We start from the raw sequence: 20,634 nt of genomic DNA, 5'->3' as shown, positions 1-20,634 counted from the left end.
ACATGTAGCCTCATAAACCGTCAGTTTTAACAATTTGTGATATTCTATTTTTTTCTTTTTTTTTCTTTTTAGAAAGATGCGCATCTGAGTTTAAATTAATTTCTGTTGTCCCATCATGTCGATTACAATGTAATATCCTTGAGTTCTTTGCTTAATTATATTCATGAAATGTAATTAAAGTCTTAATGTAACAGACTGACGTTTTTAAACAGAGAACACGCACAGACGAGGACGTTGTTGTGTCAGTGATCTGTTCTGATTCATTATGATTCAGTAACAAATGATGAATGATATAAAATGATAATTAATTTTAACCACAGGATTTTTCAAACAAAAAATGTATTCATAAAGCACAACAATAAGTACAACAGTGTCACCTCTTAGCAGTCCAAACAAATGATTGTACAACTACATTTCTATCCGAAACCGTTAAAACTATTTTTCAACCCTTTCCCAAGACCGAATTAAACGGGAACTACATATAACGGCCAGGTAAATTGTTTAGGTAAACAAGTAAATAATTTGATTCTAATAATAATAATAATAATAATAATAATAATAATAATAATAATAATAATAATAAAAAAATTGGACTTACAAAAGAAGAAACACTGGGAAACTAAGGTAAACAGTGTTTTTAAAACACGCGAGACTAATAAGTATAACATCACTTTGTGATCCAGTTCGATTTTCTATCGTAGACGCAAAAAATAACGTAAACACCAAATGTGTTTGGTGAATTTTCCCGACTGTTCTTGAACGCAACGCGTCTCGTCACCCTGACCCGGAGGAACTTCTGTTCAGCTTTATTACCCACAATTCCTTTCTCCGCCTTCCTCTTTCCGTGCTGCAGCAATGTCTAAGAGAGGTATGAGAGTTGCTTTATAAAATCCACCTCCATCTGCTCTTTCTAAGACGAGCTACAGCGTATATAGTTGTTTATGTGTGATAGAGAAGCTAAATCAATGTTTTTGTGGGACTAGTTTTGAAATTATGACAAAAGTTAGCGATTTTATAAAGATCGCGGTTGAGATGGGAATTGAAGGAAGCCATGTTTTTCGTTCAGCGCCATGTATTACTGAAGCGAGAAATGCTAGAGGCGGAAAATGTGTACGAGCTAGTCGCATTTTCTTCCACACACTTTAGCCTTCTGTGTGGTGATAAGGTCTTTGTTTTTAAGTGAGTTATAACGATGCTTCCTGACCTGAAAGTGTGCCAATGAAGTGAATTTATTTGTGGTGATCAGGGCTAGCCGGGAAAGCTAAGCAGAGCCGGTGCACACCAAGCGTGAATTGTAGATAAATTGGAGCTGCCACATTTGAAACAAACTCTTATTGAGCAAAAGGGAAAATGCGTGAGGTTCAATGTAGTTTTAGCTCTTGGTTACTACGTGTCATTACTCTTAACCCAGTGAATGGAAAATAGGGTTTAAAGTGTTTACGTGTTTTGTAGCTTCGAAATTAAACAGAATTGTAAAAAGTTGTGTATTTGTAATATCCTTAAGGTTAGACGTTCCTTTAGATTTGGCTTCTCTGAATTTTAACCATCATTGTGTCCTGATCAAAGGTCATATTCATGCTGCGTTACAAGCTTCAGTAAAGCATGCTGTAGCTTGCTGCTTATGTATTACAGTGGGTGTGTAGATTTCTCAAATGTGACATTCGCTCCTAAAATGGACCTATGTGATGATTAAAGCGCTATCGTAAGTCAGGGATTTCAGTGTCACTAAGTACACAAGGGCACTCATGGTAAATACTTACATTTGAAATATCTTTCCTCTGAGTTTGAATCACAAATGCCCAATTTGTCAGGTAGAAATGATTCTTACTCGAGCATGTTTCTTTTCCTGCAGGACGTGGTGGTTCCTCTGGAGCCAAGTTCCGCATCTCCCTGGGTCTCCCAGTAGGAGCAGTTATCAACTGCGCGGACAACACAGGTAGGTCTGTGGTAACTCGTTGCTGTGTCAGGTTGACTCCTGTTGACTTTTGCTTCTCTTGTTCACCTTTTCTATACAATACGGTCTTAAACTCTTAAGTGATTGAAGGGAATTTAAGATCCAGCCTAAAACTTGCTGTTTTTGATGTTGAGCTGTTATCTTTTCACTAAGACTGACCACACCATTCTTCCCTGTATGTGAACTAGTTTATTTGGTGTGCTCCTTCTGATTTTGTTGTTGTAAATAGTTCAAACTAAAAGTATCACAAAAGGACAAAGTTGGTAAATCTCAGGGTTGGTTTGTTTTTTTTCTTTCAAATTTTGAAAGTTATGTGAAACTGCTTAATTTTAACTTGGCTATAGAGAACCATGTGCTGCTCAATGATGAATGTACTGGAAACCTGGATTAATTTCTTACTGCTTGGAATGGCGATAAACCTCCCACTTCCTTGGTATTGCCCTGTGTAGAGAAGAAACCCCTTACTCGTTATTCCCTGTAACTTCATAGTGTTTTTTTTCCTAAAGCAGTTGTTTGCAGAGTAATGATCACAAAAGGCTAATAAAACACATTAGCAAATATAATCATTGTACTCTTTCTTATTGAAAGATATTGTTTTAATCCTTGTTGCTTATACCTGCTGATGTTTGCACTGAATAAGTCTGCTTTTGTTGTCCTGGAAGCAGCTTTATCATTAAATATAAGTGACGACTTGGAATACATGGTATCTACCATACTGACTAATGCATATAAATGGATTATTTGAGATTTTTTTATTTAACCTCTGTGTGAAAATTAACATGTAAAGCATCAGTGTGTCAGGTCTAAGGAGAGAGGTTTTCTGAAAACTAAGATCTCACCCAACATGGTTCTTTTGTTTCCACTTTTTCTAGACAGAATGCTTTTGACTGTTTGATTGTACTTGATTGTACCTGAAGGCTCACCTGACTTAAAATCTATACTCAAAAACATGTTGTTGAAGTTGAACTTGGATTAATATGTAGATTAATGGGCACGATTGGTAGCAGTGTCCAATTAATTTACCTTGGGGGGTAAAGTAATTAGACACTGAAGGTATGTTGTTTTTTAGAACCAATTTAAAAAGTACTTGGCAGAAAAAGAAACTGTTTCAGAACTTTGAGTAACTGCATCTCACATTATGTGAACCTGTGCATAAACATAGCACTGTTGTTTAAAAGTGAAACTACAGTGACAGGTAGGGCTTTGCGATATGACCAAAATCTCGTATCCCAATATAAGACATCTATCATCCCGATAACGATACAAATCACAAAATAGTAACATTTTCTGTGAATTCTGTGAATCTCGGGCAGCTTGACTTGTGTGAAGTGTTTCTAGCTGGGCGTCGTGTAGCTGGAGTCGAGTGTTTTAACCGATGCATGAAACGATACATTTTTAGATATAAGTTGAAACGGCCGGCGTTTTCTTTGTATTTATTACACGGCGTGCTGCAGGGAAAAGCCTGTTCTAACGTTTGAGTCTAAGGTTTATTTTTTAGCACCTGGCGGCTCTTTTTTACTTCTCATCCGTAAATACTCTGCATACTCTTTCACGTGATTCAGTTTATTTTGAAAAGTCTCAACAGGATCTTGAGTTTTATTGTGAAAGATTTATGTAGAAAATAAACAAGCGGACACGCGATAGTTTTACCGTCGTTGTTACTAACGACAACGCATAGAAACAGGCGCTTGTCTGTCCGTAGTGTGGTTATATTAAATATAAGAGAAAGAGAGAACTTTAAGACATTAATATAGCCACTACAGTGACATCAAAATAATGAAAAAATATTGCCGTAAACAGTTTATTTTGCGACACCACAAAACAAACTATAGTGTAAAATGAAACGATAGATGTTTTTATATCGTCATGCGATATATCGTTATATCGAACAGCCCTAGTGAAGCACTGGAAAATGGCTACCAGTTGGTTCCTTCTGTCCGCCCCTTCCAAAAGCACTTGCTTTGTCTGCTCAGTGGCTCGGTGAGTTGTCGTAGAAGGGAATATTGATTTCATCACTGTGGGTGAGACGGCAGCGACCCCACTGTGGCTGACTGATCTCAATCAGGGATGAGACAAGCTGACAAAGTGAATTTATCATAAACCGGAATGGGAGTAGATCTTATTTTCTGCCACCCTGTCCTCTGTTCTCATTATGGTGTTTCTTACTGTGTTTTTCAGGTGCCAAGAACCTGTACATCATCTCTGTGAAAGGCATCAAGGGGCGTCTGAACCGTCTTCCTGCTGCTGGAGTTGGTGACATGGTCATGGCCACAGTCAAGAAAGGCAAGCCAGAGCTCAGGAAGAAGGGTAAGTGGGAAACTGGTCGTCATACAGTCTTCACCAGACATGTAGGTTCTGTTTGCAGCGTTGCACACACTTTCATAAACTAATTATTAAATGTCATTTAAGCTGCTTTCCTGCAGAAGCAGTCATTTCTCAATGATAGATAACTAAACAATAAGGAGCGGTGGATCCATTAACAGTGAAGCTGGTGACTGTATTCCTCTTTGCCTGTTTAGCTTTAGTTTAGTGAAACGTGTTTACAGGTTCTGGTTGGAGTAGCCTTCCAGCTGGAAGATCCCTAGAGCAGAGCAGGAACTACCGTCGCCATCTGCAGTCTTTAAATGTCTAAATATAAGTTGCCAGTTTCAGTTGCAGAAAGTTGTTCAAATATGGTTTTTAGTTTTTCATTTTAAGCTCAAATTAACCTTGTTCCCCTCTCCACAGTGCATCCTGCGGTGGTGATACGGCAGCGGAAGTCGTATAGACGAAAAGATGGCGTGTTTCTCTATTTTGAAGACAACGCGGGTGTCATAGTAAACAACAAAGGAGAAATGAAAGGTGGGTTTTTGAAACGTGGTGTGGCATTCATGCGCGCTGTACAGGGAGGTGATTGGTGTGTGGTCATGACAGGCGCATATTTGCCCTTCCAAAAGCACTTGCTTTGTCTGCTCAGTGGCTCGGTGAGTTGTCGTAGAAGGGAATATTGATTTCATCACTGTGGGTGAGACGGCAGCGACCCCACTGTGGCTGACTGATCTCAATCAGGGATGAGACAATTTATAAATACTCAGTACAACTTTTTCTTTTAATGTATTGGTTAATGTTATGTTTGACCCAAATGATGTGCTCCCAGTAATGAAAATAACACCACCTTATCAATTTGCCTAACTTTTATGCCTCTCCATTGTAAAATCAGTTTATTTTTTAAGCTTTTAAAATAACACAAGTATCGGGACTTATGTTCCTTCGTGTGTGTGTGTCTACAGGTTCTGCCATCACAGGCCCAGTGGCCAAAGAGTGTGCTGACCTGTGGCCCAGGATTGCCTCCAATGCTGGCAGCATAGCCTGAGCTGGACCCTGCACCTGTTTGTTTTCAATAAAAACTTGTTATTGAGATGTGTCTTGGTTGTTTCATTTACCTTTCGGTCCAAAATGTTAAGACTATTACAGAAAAGGCTCTTATTGTTGTGTTTTAATATTCATAAAGAGTCAAGTACATGCTCAGAACTTTTTTGGTAATATGAAGTTTATTTTTCTTTTATATTCAGTATGTACATGACTGAGAGCTGGTACCCCTTGCCGTTCCTCACATTAGATACACTAGGGCCAACAAAGATGTTGTTAACAAAAATGTCAAGACTACAGCTGTAGGGAGAAGTCTAAACTTTGAACCTGACTGGAGAATTTAAATCAAAACAAACTAACTCGTGAGGGGTGAATTTTACAGCCGACATGAGGATGGGATAGAAGCCACACAAAATTAATAAAGAGGAATACACTTCAAAATGTGTTTTTACAGTGTCTAGCTGTCACCACCTAACCGTGAATGAAATCTTCCCCTAGTGGACTTCTTTATAGGAGTGTGGCATTAATAGAGTTTTGAATATACAGTGGAGGTGACCTGTGAATTGGCATGCATGTGTACACCATCCTTTTTCAGTTAGTGTATAAATGTGCTTTCCTGCTCGGCCATTTTCAGTTCTGTCTGCTGTACTTGGACATCCCTGGCACCTCACTGCTTGGCAGATGGAAGCCACACTACCATCTGCATATAGCATGTTTCCTCTGTCATAGATGCCTTCATCATGCCCATGTTCCAAAGTCAATCAGTCTGAGGTACAAAGAAAAGAAAAACATTGCATTTTCCCGCACTTCACTGTGACAGTATGTCTGCATACAGTTTCAGTTGTGAAAAAGTGGCGCTTAACAAAGGTACAGATAATACTGTGTATGTGTAGGTGAACGTTCAGCTGTGGTCATGTAGCCTATGTACCTGCAGGTTTAGTAAAAGAACTTGGAAGTGTTAATGCAAGAGGTTAGTGACACAATGGACATAAAATGCCTGACAAATAAGCAGACAGTGCAAAGCTATCTAGCTGTAGAATGCACAGTTGTGGTCAGAAGTTTACATACTTGATATTTTGAGCCTTAACAATTTCTTTGAATTGTTCTTTTCCCCTGGTATAATAATTGCAGGGCATACATCTTTAATGTTTTAAAAAATATTTAGTACACAACTTTGAATTTATTTTGTTTTTAGAAAACAGAACTAGTGATAACCTCACAAAATCCTCCTCACTAAAACACTGAGGGAGAGAAGCAAAGTGAGACCGGAATAAAGTCTTTCCTGGAGCGAGGTGACGGGAATACTTGTCAAATGAGCCACGAGATGGTTTCTCGTGGCTCATTTGTGGTCAAAATTATATATACAGGCTAAAATATATACACACATTCACTTTTGTCTTTCAACTTCAAGAGCTATTCTCATTATCGATCATAATTGACTTTCTCTTTACCAGCATAGAGGAAGTTATATGACAACAATCATTGAATTGACAAATATGCAGAACAACTGGAAAGTCTAAGAAAGGAGAATTACAGAGTTACACAACTTGGGAAGGTGTCTTGGAGCCATTTATAAACATCTGCAGATTCCAAGATCATCAGTTTGAACAATTTTGTGTAGGTACAAGTTGTTTGGATGTGTCATCACCGCCAAGTTGTAGAAGAAGACCCTATCCTGCACTCAGGTGAAGAAATTGGTTAGGATATTCAAGAACAACCAAGGCTCAAGTCTGCCTGAGTCTTGGAAACTGCTATAATGTCAGTGTCACTGTACAGTAGGACAGGTTTTGGATCACTGTGGCGTTTGGAGGCTTTAAAACCTCTGCAAATATACCGACTATCGAGCATGGTGGTGGCAGTATGCTCTCAGGCTGTTTTGCTGGATACAACAGAATGTTCCAACAGGAGGGTAATGCTAAACATGGATCAAAACTGGTTTTGGACTGGATAAAGCAGACAAAGCTTCTAGAATGGCTTTGCTAATGGCTAATAACAACTAATAAACAACAGTTCAACATTACTTTAAGATATGAAAGTCATTCAGTTTGGGAAACCTGAAGTTTAAGAGATTCTTTCTGCTGCAAAGATGGGTTAGAGAAACCACAGCTCATCAAACAGCATTGCTCTAGAAATGCCCCTTTATGTCTAAATTAGTTTAAAATTGGGAAGTACAACTTTTTTTTGATCGTTATAAAGCCTTCAATTTATCCAATGAATCCAATTAAACTATCAACTACTTTAACTTTACCTACTGGTTTATAAAATGGTTTTGATTGGATACTCATGTCTATTCTTGGTAATGGGCTTCTTAAGAGTTTTGTTCCCACATACTAGGGCAACACATAGGTTAGTACTGCTGCCACAGAGGTGTAGAAATAAGAAAAGTGTATTTTAATTTTTTTTTTATCCAATCTCATGTAAAAGGAAATTTCAATGCTATTTTTTATTTTTCATAAACAACCAAATCTCAGCATACTTAAAATGTGTGGCACAGTCGGTCTACTCTGGACTGGTTTAGGATGGTGTCATTCTAGTATTACTACTGTGTGTCAGAAATGCTGTGTCATCCATGGCAACTCAAGTTTTCTTCAAGATATTTTCAGTGTCTTTTCAAGTTTTGCTAGATGGACATTATTCTCCATTAACACAGCATACAGTCTGCTCTGAACTTCCTGGACAGTCATCTATTTTTCAGGAGAATGGCCCATGCATCTGAGATGGCTTGAAATGAGTAGGAGCACAGAGTTTAAGAGAACACAGCCACCAAAAGCATTTGTGGGAACTACTTGAAGATATTTGTAAAATCTGTAGGTCTTCATGACTTCTTAATAGTGAAATTTAACAGTTTGATGTCTTCAGCAGTGTTCAACAATACAGTAAGACAAGAAAATCCATTAAATGAGCATGTGTTTACAGTAGAATTTCTTTGGCTGTGCGGTATCTCAAAAAAAATTCCTGGTCTTTACATCTGAAAAAAAGCTTACATTTACTGTATTTGATCAAAAGGCTAGAGTGTCAATTCTTCAGTCATTTTGTATGACAGCAGTTCAGGATTGAATAAAGTAATGGACTGAGTAAGATAGGATATTAACCACTTTCTTGGGCATTTGTTTCAAGCTGTCTCAGAGTTGTGTATTCTATTTTCTTGTTTGGGTTTCTACTGTCAATATAACTTCTTTCCCAATGGTCTTGCCAACCAGCTCCATTTCTACACTTGACACTAAACATCTCTTTGATTATTTTACAGTTTCACTTTTATTTCACCAACGCCAAACAGAAGCAGCTTAGTGGGGTTTTTTGTTTTTAAATATACAGTAGAGCTTACCCAATGCTGTAGTGGAAAAAGAGTTTAAATTTCCAGGGAGCCACCTTCACTACAAGTCAGAATTTTGGCCAAGCTATGTGAAGTTCCCATTGTGTGGACTTAAGATGTGCCATTTCCCAGAAAGAAATGGGAACCAATTTGTTTTATTTCCCAACAAGTTAACTTTAGATCTTGAATTCAGGTAGAAGAACCGACCCATATGGAAAAGAAATAGTGAAAACATATGATTTACTCATGAAAGTGGCCACTTTCTCATTACTTTCATACATTGTTTTAGTAAGTATCCAAAACATACAAGTTTCATTATATAATTTTTCAAGGGATCTTATATCTGTTTTCACTCTTATATGCTTTTCAAGACAGACACAAGACAGATACAAACTTTATAAGATTTATATATATCTTTTCCATATGGAGAAGCTGTTCTATTTGGATAATTAAGCTAGATTCTGAACAATACATTTTATGTGGTGCTCTAAAAGTTGAAGTTTAGCAGACTCATGAGTTGATTTGTACCTCAAGAGTGACTCTGCCTCTGATAAATTTATCTAACAAATTAAAATTCAAGGTATTACGTCCAGTCTGGGAATAAATGGCCTCCCTCCCTTCCCTTTGCTGTCCTTGTCGCTGGGGGCCTCAGTGCGGGTGCTCTGTGTTGGGCTGGGCTGTGGGCGCTGTTCACAGGTGGCATGGGGGTGGGTGTGCCATGTCCCATCCCGGTAGGTGCAGTAGCATACTGTTCGCTCGTCAATGTTCACACGCTCCCCTGCTGGGATCACCCTGTTCCCAGCAAAACAGTTGGGACCTATAATGACAGTTAACATTTTATTGTCGTTTCCGTCATCAAACAGTGAACGAGTTCATAGAAGAGCGTATCCTTCCTCTGTAGTCGAGGTTATCGCTTGTGAAACATGCCGGCTGTCTCTCTAATGGGACCGCACCTTTAGTCTCATTGTTTTCAAGTAGGGTTTACTTTTAAAAATAATCATAAACCTAAAGAATAAATAACTCCATTCTTGCATATTTTAAGTCTCAGATCTGTAATTACAGACAAATCTGGCTGTAGGTTATTATAGGGCTTTAACCCCAATTTGATATGGGGGTCCACTCCCAAGCTACAACCCACCAACCACCCACCTCAGCACTGTCAGTATTAGCTGTATGCTTGATGCTTTGTGAATTATTTCAGTTAAAAAAATATTATCATGGCTTGCTAGTGTGCTCAAAACAAACAAGCACACAGTGAAATGTTTTTTTTCCATTGCAACACAGGTCTAAATATAGTTGTTTTTTTATTTTATTTTAATATTACCTGTTAAAATTATTGTTTTTCCTGTTTCGTTTAAATTATGTCAATTTTCTTGCATACAGCAGTTTTACTATTGATTTACTATTTTAGTTTAAGAAGTCTCTCTTCCCAAAAGATAAATGAATGCCCTCTAATATCTCTCAGGTCTATATCATATTAAAGCAACAACAAAATCGCAGTTACAAATTATGTGGGATAGTAATTACTGACTAAATAATGCAAACAGCCTGCCTTTGATTTGCATTCCTTATTCACAGATGGGGCTCCTTTATTTGGCGGCTACCTGAGAAACAATTACCAACCCCAACCAGCAGGAGCACAGGAAGTACAGTTCATCTAATGCCAGATTTGATGGCATCCAATAAAGCACAGCTGACATAAGGGAATTTGGCAGTAGTAAGGAAAAAAATAAATAAATTAAGAAAACAGTGACGCAACAAACTGAACCATCTGTCCCGCTGTCTGTGCAGAACTGAAGCAGTAAAAATAGAAGGTTCCACTTAACTGCAACTGCCTTTAGACACCAAGAGCAAGGCAACAGCAAAGCATGTTTATGTGCATGTTCCTGTTGGGTTTTTTTTTTTTTACCTTTTAACTGCTTTCCATGTCCAATTTATTCTATAATTAAGGCAACATATAAAAGCAAAGCTAATATACCCACTGCTACAAAAGAGCTCAAACTCTCCCACACACACACACACACACACACACACACACACACACTGATGCACCAGTGTTTCAAAGCCAGTAGCAATGAAAGTCTGAGTGACATAACGGGAATGACTGTATAAGCTGCAGGGTGTGTGATGTGACATAACCAGTGCAGCTTCTGAGAGCTCCAGGGTGAACATACTGACTGTCACAATGACCGCTCTTACTATAGTGCACACTGGGATCAACAGCTTAAATATGTGTGTGTGTGTGTGTGTGTGTGTGTGTGTGTGTGTGTGTGCGCGCATGAGGATAAAGTCAGTGAGATGGGATATAACAGCACAGAGGAGAGTGGATGTACACATAGATGAAACAAATGACAGCTGGGAATGGGGAAAACATTCAGACAGCAACATTTTAAACAGAACTGTTATGAAAAAATGTCCAAAAGCACTGATAAGCTGTATAAAAGCATGCACTGAGTTTGTAAGTAATTTAATGTCCATGTTTAATTAGAACTTCAATTCAATGTTATTTATATAGCGCCAAATCACAACAACAGTTGCCTCAAGGCGCTTTATATTGTAAGGTAGACCCTACAACAATAGATAAAGAGAAAAACCCAAGAAACTTGCAACTGTTCTTGCATTACCCAACCTCACCCCAACCCAGGGGATGATGATACCTCCACCCGACCTGATGTCCTGGGTCCCCCTTGCTGTAGCATTTATGTTGTACGTCATGAGTCTTGTCATAGTTGTGATAGCAGTTGCTTCTTCCAGATGTTGGACTACTGAGCTACTAGTTTTTTCGATGTTAGTCTAGTTGTTGGGTGTAAAAGAATCCATATTTCTCGTCATGTAACTCCTTCCGCTGCTATTGCAGCATAGTGTAGTAGCATGCCAACAGCTCCCTATTCTCATTCCTCGTCTTCTTATGCTTTATTGTTTCAGTAGCCCACTTCTCATCAATGTGCCCTAGTTCCTTAACATCTGATACAGACTTTGTTAATGCAGGCAACGTCCAGGTATGGATTTTGTGGGCTATGTGTCTCTTGCTCATATTTCTGATGCGCATATTCCCTCACAAAAAAAAAATGTCCCTACTCGACCTGTAGACAGCCTTTATCCTAGTTTGGGTTCTCTATCCACTACCATGGGCCTGAGCGCTTGAGGGTCCTGCGCATAGTGGTTCCATTTACCATTTTTTTTAGCTACTGGGTAGAGCTACATCTATCACTACAGCCATCTTTCTCTGCTTGTCCACCACTACTATGTCAAGTGGGTTAGCCACCACTAGTTTGTCTGTCTATACAAAGGAGGGGGGAACAACTAAGCTGTAGTGCCTCTTCACCTCACTGTACAATACCTTTTGTGCAATACTTTTGTAAATAGTCAACGGTGCAATAGACTCAATACTTGAAATGTGCAATTCACTTGTATTTTTATTTTTATTCCTATTTATTCTATTTATCCCCTTCGTATATTTTATTTATATTGTCTCTGTATTTATATATATATGTGTGTGTGTGTGTGTGTATTATATATATATATATATAATATTCTGTAACTCTGTAACTTCTGTCGGTGCTGTGCTTTTTTGGAAATCGAATTTCCCAGAGGAACCCACCCGAGGGATTAATAAAGTTCTATCTAATCTAATCTAATCTAATCTAATCTGCAAGTCTCACAGGATCTTAGCTCATGGTGTTCCATGCCCTTCCTGCTAGCATCTTGCACCCTGCGCTTATGTGCTGGATTGTCTCTAGATCTTTGCACAGCCTGCGCCTTGGAACTTGCCTTGTGTGATAGACCCCACCCTCTATGGCTTTGTCCAGCCACTGGTAAGGTTTCTTGATGCGAGTCACTTCTTCTGTAGTACGGTAATCCTACAAGTACTAGGGTACAAGATCAAGGATATATGTAGATATAGATCCTCGTGGACAAGAAGGCTGGAAGCCAAAATCAGGGTAGCACAGAAGGATTTTCATTTTTTTAACTGAGACATGATCCATGCCTACCTCTGAAGAAGCTAACGGCAGTCCACAGATGATAGGAAGCACAAAGGAGGTGGCTAACAGCAGGTACTTATCTAGACTGGCTAACAAAGGGTAGACAATCCTGATCATGAAGGATGCTCACAAGGGCACGCCATCATGAAATTACTGGCCAATTACCTGCCTCTCCCACACATGGCAGCTCCTGTCAACATTGTAGCTACCAAGCTGAGTAGGTGCATTAGTCAGTATGTAACCACAGTTCAGAAAGGCATTGGAAAAAACACCAGAGGGCCAAAGAACCAACTTCTTATTAATAGAGCAGTAGACCAGGACTCTAAGACCAGGCAGACAACCTGAGCAACCTGGATTGACTACACGAATGCCTGAAACGAGGTCATTTTGGACCATGCTTTGTGCACTGGTCATGTTGTCATGTTGGAACTATTCCTACATAGTCGGGAGCTTGAAACTGTCAAATACATCTTGGTATGATGAAGCATTAAAAGTTCCTTTTAATGGAAATAAGTAGTTGAGCCCAACTCCATAATACCCCTCCACCAAACTTTACACTTAGAATAATGCAGTCAGACAAGTACCATTCCCCTGGCAAAATCTCTGCTCGTCCATCAGATTGCCAGTTGGAGACATGACAAATTTCAATGCAATAATAAATCAGGCAAATATCTGGCAAACCTACTTAAGCAAAATAAAGAAAAAACAACAATTACAGTTATCAAAGACTTAGCAGGGAAACCATTTCGTAATCTTAAAGATATAAATAATGTTTTTAGGACGTTTGACATGAATCTGTACACTTCTGACCATGACTCGAATATGGAAGATATTCACAAATTTCTTAGTGCTATAGATCTGGCTCATTTAACACAAGACCAAGTTAGGATGTTGGATAAACCTATTGCTCTAGAAGAACTATTCTGTACTCTTAATCAAATCCCCAATAATAAGGCACCTGGCCCAGATGGAGTCCCTGCTGGGTCCTACAAACATTTTTGGCCAACCTTGTTCCCACTATTTATAAGAATGACAGATAAATTTATGATTACCTCTAGAATTCCTCCTACCACGAATACTGTTGTTAAAACCGAATAAAGATCTCACTCAGTCAACTAGTTATACACCACTTTCTCTGGTAAATAAAGACATTACAAATATAAGCAAGGTCCTAGCATCCTGCTTTGAGAAAGTAATTCCAGCACTTATCCATCCTGACCAGACAGGTTTCATCAAAGCCATTCATCTATAAACACTCATAAACTATTTAACTTAATGCTTTCACAGTATCAAAAAAGTAACACTCTAATTGTATCACTCGATACAGAAAAAGTATTTGACAAAGTCAACTGTAAATTCCTGTTTGCAATATTTGAGAAATTTGGATTCAGAGAATCATTTCTCAATAGGATAAGAGCATTTTACACATTGGTTGACTCCCTCTGATCAGGTCTGGGGGCAGCCCAGAACTCCATGGTCCCAACTTCAAAATGCTTCCGCAAAGGAAGAGAAGTGGAGGGCAGGGGTTCGGGATGTAGATGGGGTCATCCAATAGCCGGACGTACCAATCATTCAAGACCCACCTTGCTTCTAGTCCCCCCAATACTTGTGTATTAATGTGAGCAGGTGGTCTGAGAATAATAATGACTTGAAAAGCGCCATAAAAAGGGGGGGGGGGGGGGGGGAGAAGGAAGATGGAAGGAGCGAAAGAAGAAGGGGCGTGGATGACTATGAGTTATTTCTTATTCTGAATTCATCAATTTGGATGAGTGAGTGAATAGTTTTACTGACTCCTCACTCCATTGAGGGTCATTGATGCTCAGACTGGGGATTGGGGCACACCCCGATTGTGTCATGGAGATCAGGCTCAAATTTTCAGATAATTTCCAGTCTGGAAAGTTTCCCATCCAGATGATGTGCAGTAATTGAGTTTTCTTTCTTTAAAATGAACAATAGAAAGTTCCTACCAGCTATTTGATACTATATAATACTGATATATGCTTTATGGGCAACAATATCTCAATAAATAATGCCATTTATTAAACCTGCTTGGCAGAATTTGGTACTTTTGAGTGTGTTAGGTCCCGGGGAATACCCAAATATATTACAACAGTACTAATCAAGGGAGAACATCATTACGAACAAAATGAATGACAAAGTCATAAAAATTTGGAATGATTAAAAAAAACCCGCCTAAGATAAATGACAGCAAATATCTTTCTGGGGTCTGCATGCACCCAAGTCAGTAGGATGAGGGTTAAGAGAAGATCCTGTAACTGCAGTTTGAGGGAAAATCTAAAATTTAATAATTTATTTTACGAAATTTAAAAAGCATTAGCATTAAAAAAAAAAGTTAAGTTTGTTTATATATGCTGTCAATTTCAGTTCTTTTAAGGAAATGAGAATGAGCAAAAAAACCACTGGTCAATCGGCTAAGAAAACTGCAATCTATAACTGAGAACACAGAGCATTACAAATGACTTTATACAACTCTTGCTATCGTCCATTCCTTAATAAAAATTTAAGCTTAGTTTTAATGATTACATTTACTACAGAGAGCAAAAGAAGCGATCTGAAAAGTTTTGGTAAGTACTAGGGGAGCACCAATCCAATATTTGGATCAGATATCGACCCGATCCTGGCTCAAAAAAGTAAATCAGCTGTTGGTGACAATGGGCCAATCCATGGGGCTGTCTATTTGCTGTCTATCTGGTTGGTATTGGGAGACCTAATGGAGAAAGCTTACAGCAAATTATCAGTTTTGGCATATCTGAAGATATTTCATAATCATTACACCAACACCCTTTGTATTTACAAAGGTTTTCAATTTAACTACAAACTGTGGACAAGCTCAGATTTGGAGTCACTTTTACTGTCATTATGTTTGGTAAGAGAGACATTATATAAGGTAGAAGGCCAAAGGCTGCTGATTTTGTGTAACACTCGATGGGAAGCTTAAATTGCACTTATGGTAACATAACATTATGAACACAATCTGCCCACTGAAACTAGAGTCTTTAAGAAAAACAACTGTGAAACTTGTGAATGCATTTTAATATACGATCACTTGCCAAACAGGAAGTCTTAGCGTGTTTTCTAAAGACTTTTTGAGTTACGAATAAATCCATATTTGTTTCTTTTTGTTTGCAAGAAGGGGATTTAAATTTTCATGATATTCTCCCAGTTTACACGATTATGCAACATAATGTATGCAAAGCTGATACTGAAGCAGATCTTTATGAGGCAAAGAGAAAGAAACACTTTGAACCTGAGTGACTCTCACCGGTCTTACATATGGGGCAGCAGTGGTTGGGTTCGTAGGTGGGGTTAACGCAGTGTGGGGCTGGGCACTCTGAAATGCTGCAGTACACCTCTCTGTTGGGCTCACAGCGACATCGCTCACACCTTGACAGCTGAAACACACAGGTAAGCGTGAACATCATTATTACATGTTAACATTTGGATAGTCTGCATGGTCTCAAAATAAAGATGCGTAACAATGGTAGGGTTAGAGTTGCTTTTTCTTTAACATTCTGGTGCCTTCAGAATGTTAAAAAAAGGCATCCTTTTTTTTAAAGTGCTAGTGCTCTGGGCAGCAAACCCATCCTGGACCCATCCTGCCCTCTATCAACAGTTTAATGCTTCTGTAATAGGGTGGTGTGTTAGTACGGGGGGATCATTTCTTTGCACACTTTGGATTTCCCAGTACCAGCCCAGTATTATTTAAATGCCAGCACCTATCTGAATATTGTTCCTGACCAATGTCCATCACCTTGAGACTACAGTCTACACATCTCCCTACACATCACATGTCACAAAGCTCACACCACTCAAATGGTTTCTTGAACATTAAAAAAGGTTCAGTGTACTCAAATGGCTTCCACATTCACCAGCGCTCTGTCCAATAAAGCACCTTTGTGATGTGGTGGAACAGGAGATAGGCATCATGGATGTGCAGCTTTTAAATGTTATCATGTCAGTCTAGACCAAAACCTCTGAGGAATGTCACCTTGTTGAGTCAATGTCAAAAGTAGTTAAGGCAGCTCTGAAGGCCAAAGGGGATCAAACCCAATATTAGCAAGTAGTAACAATTGAGTGTATATCTAAAACATATTTATGGAATTTATTGTAGGTTACTTCATTAGCTTATTCGTGTAAGCCTTCAAACAATCATAAATTGGGCCAAACAACCTGCAACAGCAGGAAGGGTTTGAATTTGGTTGTCGGAGGAGTTTACAAAAGTTCGAGATAATGAATCACTGCAACAAGGAAAATCTTTTTTCTAGACATTTACTCAATGACCTGAAAATTAAGAATTTAACATTTCACCTTTCATCCCAAAGTTATTCAAGCATGTTGCAAATTTGCTGTTTTTTGTTTTGTTTTTTCCCCCTCTGGTTTTAGATGAGTTGGTAATTTCATATTACATGATTATGTATTACCAATGAAAAATGTTTTCAGTGACATGATGACGTATAGTATTACTGCATGCATTAAAACTATTCTGGCAAAAACAGCTGTGTTCTGTAAAATAAGGCATATAAGGGCTGTGTATCTAAAGTTTGCACATTCTGAACTAGTTTGAATAAGTGTTGTGAAACAACAAAACAAAACCAAAAATCCCCCCCCCCCCCCCCCCCCCCCCCCACTCCCCAAACCCTGTAAACCTTTATTTTTTTTTCCTGTAAACGTGTTGCTTATTTCTTTGGAACACTTTTAGAAAACATCACAGTGACACAGCGAGGATGCTATACAAAACATTCTATGCTTTACATGTGTCATGCAGCTGCAAGAAGAGGAGAAAATACACTATTTTACTGAGCGGCAAAAAAGGAAACAATAATTTATGAACTTTATTATAAGTAGGTGATGGAAAAACATCTGGATTGAGAGAGGATCCCTACTAGCATGGAACACATCAACAGGGTTGTAATATTATGAACTTGTGGCTGGGACATGGATTGGAGGAGTTATTCAGAAGTTTGGCTATTTCTCACCCTGAACTCCTCCAGCAGCCTGTATGTTTTGCCTCCGTAGACACAGACTCTGGCCATAGCCTCGCACACCGGGCAGCACGCTTTATACCTGATCCGCGTGCACCGGGGGTGGATGCGAGGACACTTGGGTCGGACGCATACTGGGCCGTCGATGGTGCATGTGCATGGACACGACGTAGGGCTCGGGTAGTAAACCTCTCCGATGCTGTACACGAAGCCGTGGTCGTCGATACACCACTTCCCCCTGTAGTCGCCGAACTCGTAGTCCAAGTCGGTTTTGGAGTATTCCGCAGCAACCGCCACGCGCGCCGGACCGTGCGGCAGCGGAAGGAGTAGCAGGATCAGCACGAGCAGGACTGAGAGATAGCGGTTTGCCATGGCGAGCAGGTTACCTGACACTAAACCGTGTGTGCGATTACTGAGAAGCTTCTCTAACCGAACTTCTCCTCCTACTATCAGGAGCGCCTGTGACGCCCATACATGCGCGTCACCCTGGAGCGTCACTGAAATTACCCGAGGACAGCAGGCGGCTCCCCGAGCCCTTAATTTCGGCCAAATCCGGAGGTAACGTTAGGATATTAAAGCGCAGGGAAGGGCAAATGTTTGATCATAGCTTAGTTTCATAATAACACATTTTTAGGGTCAAAATGTGGTAAGAAAAAAGGGAAAAAAGGAGGAAAGAGCAAAGCTGAACAAAAGTTATAGACGTGTGCAAGGTGTTATCTGGGAGAAAAGTCAAGGGGCAAGGTTGTTTAAATATTTTATGTTGTTTTTATTCATGTTTAAGTAATAATGAATGATTTTCAACTAAACAAAGTTGGAACCTAAACATATTACCACTATATTTACATAAAAATTGTATTCTCCTTTTCTTTAAATCCATTATTTATACAGCAGCCATAGTTTCATATTTGCTAATTTGCTCTTGTCACCAAATAAGATTAAATGTCATTTTAACTTCCTACGATTGCCTTTTACATTGCTCCAGAGGTTCCAACTTTAACATGTCAGACAAATAAATGAATAATTAAATACTACTGGAATCTCTGAAAATAAATCCTTCATTTTGTAACAGACAGCGGATGGAAACCATGAACAGAAACAGCATTTGTATATGATAACAAAATCGTATTCCATCGCATTAACATCAATATTATTATTGTATGGCAAATCTTTTGTTTCAGTCCTTTGTTTATTTTTAGGAATAAAGTATTGCATAAAATGTTTATGTGTAACTGTTTTTAAGCTAAGTAATGTCAGTGTGTGAATGTGTGTGTGAATGGGTGGATGACTGGATATGTAAAGCGCTTTGGGGTCCTTAGGGACTAGTAAAGCACTATATAAATACAGGCCATTTACCATTTTAATGTCATGGATTGTGCTGCTTTCATTACCTTTAGATGTAATGTCTGTTTAGCATGTTACATTTAACCCAAAACTATGTGAAAAAGTGCTCTTTGTGTCTGTCCCTAACCAAGCATAATTGATATTACTCAAATCAAACGTTTAGTTGTTTGTTTGTTTTTTTTGCTAAACTTAGTTTTTGTAACTTGATCTAGCAAAATAGTTTCCATGCTTTAATGAAACCACAATAGGCAGGGATGTGTGGTATCCGTGTTGCACTCAGCAGTGATGCAAGGTTGTGTCATGGTCCTGGGTCGGTGACCCAGCGCTTTAAGTTTATTATTATCATTTTCCAATTTATTATCATGATTATTATTGTTGTTTGAGTTCTACGTGTTATTTTCGGTCTGCCTCTGAGTCTGCGTCTGTATCTGTCTATGGTGTCACCCCTTCTGTTTGTGAATCTGTTTAGTTCAATGTCTTGTCTGGTTCCATGTGTCTGAGTTTCCTGTTTTATTGTGAAGGTCTGTGTCGTATGTGAGTGTGCTCAGGTTTACGTTTCCCCTGTCTCATCAGCTGTGATTTCTCCCAGGTGTGTTCCCCTCCTGTCTCTCATCCCTTGATTACTGCTATCTGTGTATTTAAGCCCTGAGTTTCTTTGTGTCAGTGTCGTGTCGTACCCTCAACTTGCTGTGTGTTTGTAATGTCCTGTCCTCCAGCACCTCGGTTTAGAGTTTTGTTTTTGTAAGTTTTATTTCGTGAATCTTTCCTCCAGCAATAAAGCTGCATTTTCAGTTTATTCCCATCTCCAAGAGTCCTGCAATTTTGGGTCCACCACTTCTGCTTGCCTGCCACACAGCCAACCATGACAGGTTGTACCTGGTCGTGGAACCCATTGAGTGATTCTTAGGACACTCTGTCATGTCCCATGATCCACTCCACAGGAGATTTTCCACTGGACCAACTGAATCCAAATAAATAATAAATAAATACTTCTATTTACCAGTGATTTGGGTGCGACTTTACGGAGCGAGTCATGACACAGATAAAATCCCTCATCTGTCGGTGCAAAAAGGCCACAACATAACATAACAACCCTTTTTCACTGAAAAGGCCTGTGATTGGCCAATGACCCCCACAATGTGTAGACAACCTGATAACAGAGCCTAGAGGTGGTGCACGAGTATAGTTCTTCTTCGGATCACTTCTTTTCTGTTTTGTAAGTTTGGGTTATTCGGGGGATTTTTAACACCATGACAAGGAAAATCTGAAAGAAGATGTGGCTGCCCGTCAGTCTGGGAATGGTTGTATAGCAAGGGCATTTCCAAACAAACTGAAGTCAGTTATTCTACAGTGAGAAAGGTTATTCACAACAGTGGGGGGAAAAAGTTGACTTTCTTCACAGGAGTGGACATTCCTGCAAAATCACTTCACGGTCCACCTGTGCAATGCTCAGATAAAATGCAAAACAAAACAACAAACAAAAACAGCTTCATCTTTAACTCTACAGGCCTCAGTTAACATTTTAAATGTTAAGGTTCATGACAGTACATTTGGAAAATAACTAAACAAGTATTACTTGTTTGGAAAGGCTACCAAAGCTCTCAAAAATCAACACATCATACCAAAATCTAAAATATCTCAAGAGCAGATGAAAAACAAAATTCACTGACATCTATCAGTCTGGAAATGGTT

The 20,634-nt window shown here is 39.0% G+C and overlaps 2 protein-coding genes across 3 annotated transcripts; one reads left to right on the top strand and one right to left on the bottom strand.

Annotated features, from left to right (window-relative positions):
- The first annotated feature begins 795 nt into the window (after positions 1-795).
- Positions 796-5,351, top strand: rpl23 (ribosomal protein L23). The gene is made up of 5 exons (XM_085270204.1): positions 796-868; positions 1,853-1,936; positions 4,133-4,261; positions 4,682-4,795; positions 5,224-5,351. Exons 1-5 carry the CDS (start codon positions 856-858, stop codon positions 5,304-5,306), a joined length of 423 nt encoding a protein of 140 aa, XP_085126330.1. The 5' UTR covers positions 796-855; the 3' UTR covers positions 5,307-5,351.
- Positions 5,352-5,465: 114 nt separating this feature from the next.
- On the bottom strand, positions 5,466-18,066 carry LOC146575486 (von Willebrand factor C domain-containing protein 2-like). 2 transcript variants are annotated; one of them, XM_085270203.1, is made up of 3 exons: positions 17,596-18,066; positions 15,891-16,011; positions 5,466-9,432 (listed from the first exon to the last, which is right to left on the bottom strand). In XM_085270203.1, exons 1-3 carry the CDS (start codon positions 17,971-17,973, stop codon positions 9,191-9,193), a joined length of 741 nt encoding a protein of 246 aa, XP_085126329.1. In that variant the 5' UTR covers positions 17,974-18,066; the 3' UTR covers positions 5,466-9,190. The 2 variants fall into 2 exon arrangements, with proteins under 2 accessions (XP_085126329.1, XP_085126327.1); XM_085270201.1 differs by having other exon boundaries at positions 15,882-16,011; positions 17,596-18,063.
- Positions 18,067-20,634: the final 2,568 nt, after the last annotated feature.

Source organism: Mchenga conophoros, linkage group LG4, assembly GCF_057382185.1.
Source record: "Mchenga conophoros isolate Kocher_MC1m ecotype Shallow Benthic linkage group LG4, M_conophoros_male_GT1.1, whole genome shotgun sequence".
In the NCBI taxonomy this organism is placed as follows: Eukaryota; Metazoa; Chordata; class Actinopteri; order Cichliformes; family Cichlidae; genus Mchenga; species Mchenga conophoros.
This window is presented reverse-complemented; position numbering and strand designations above follow the sequence as displayed.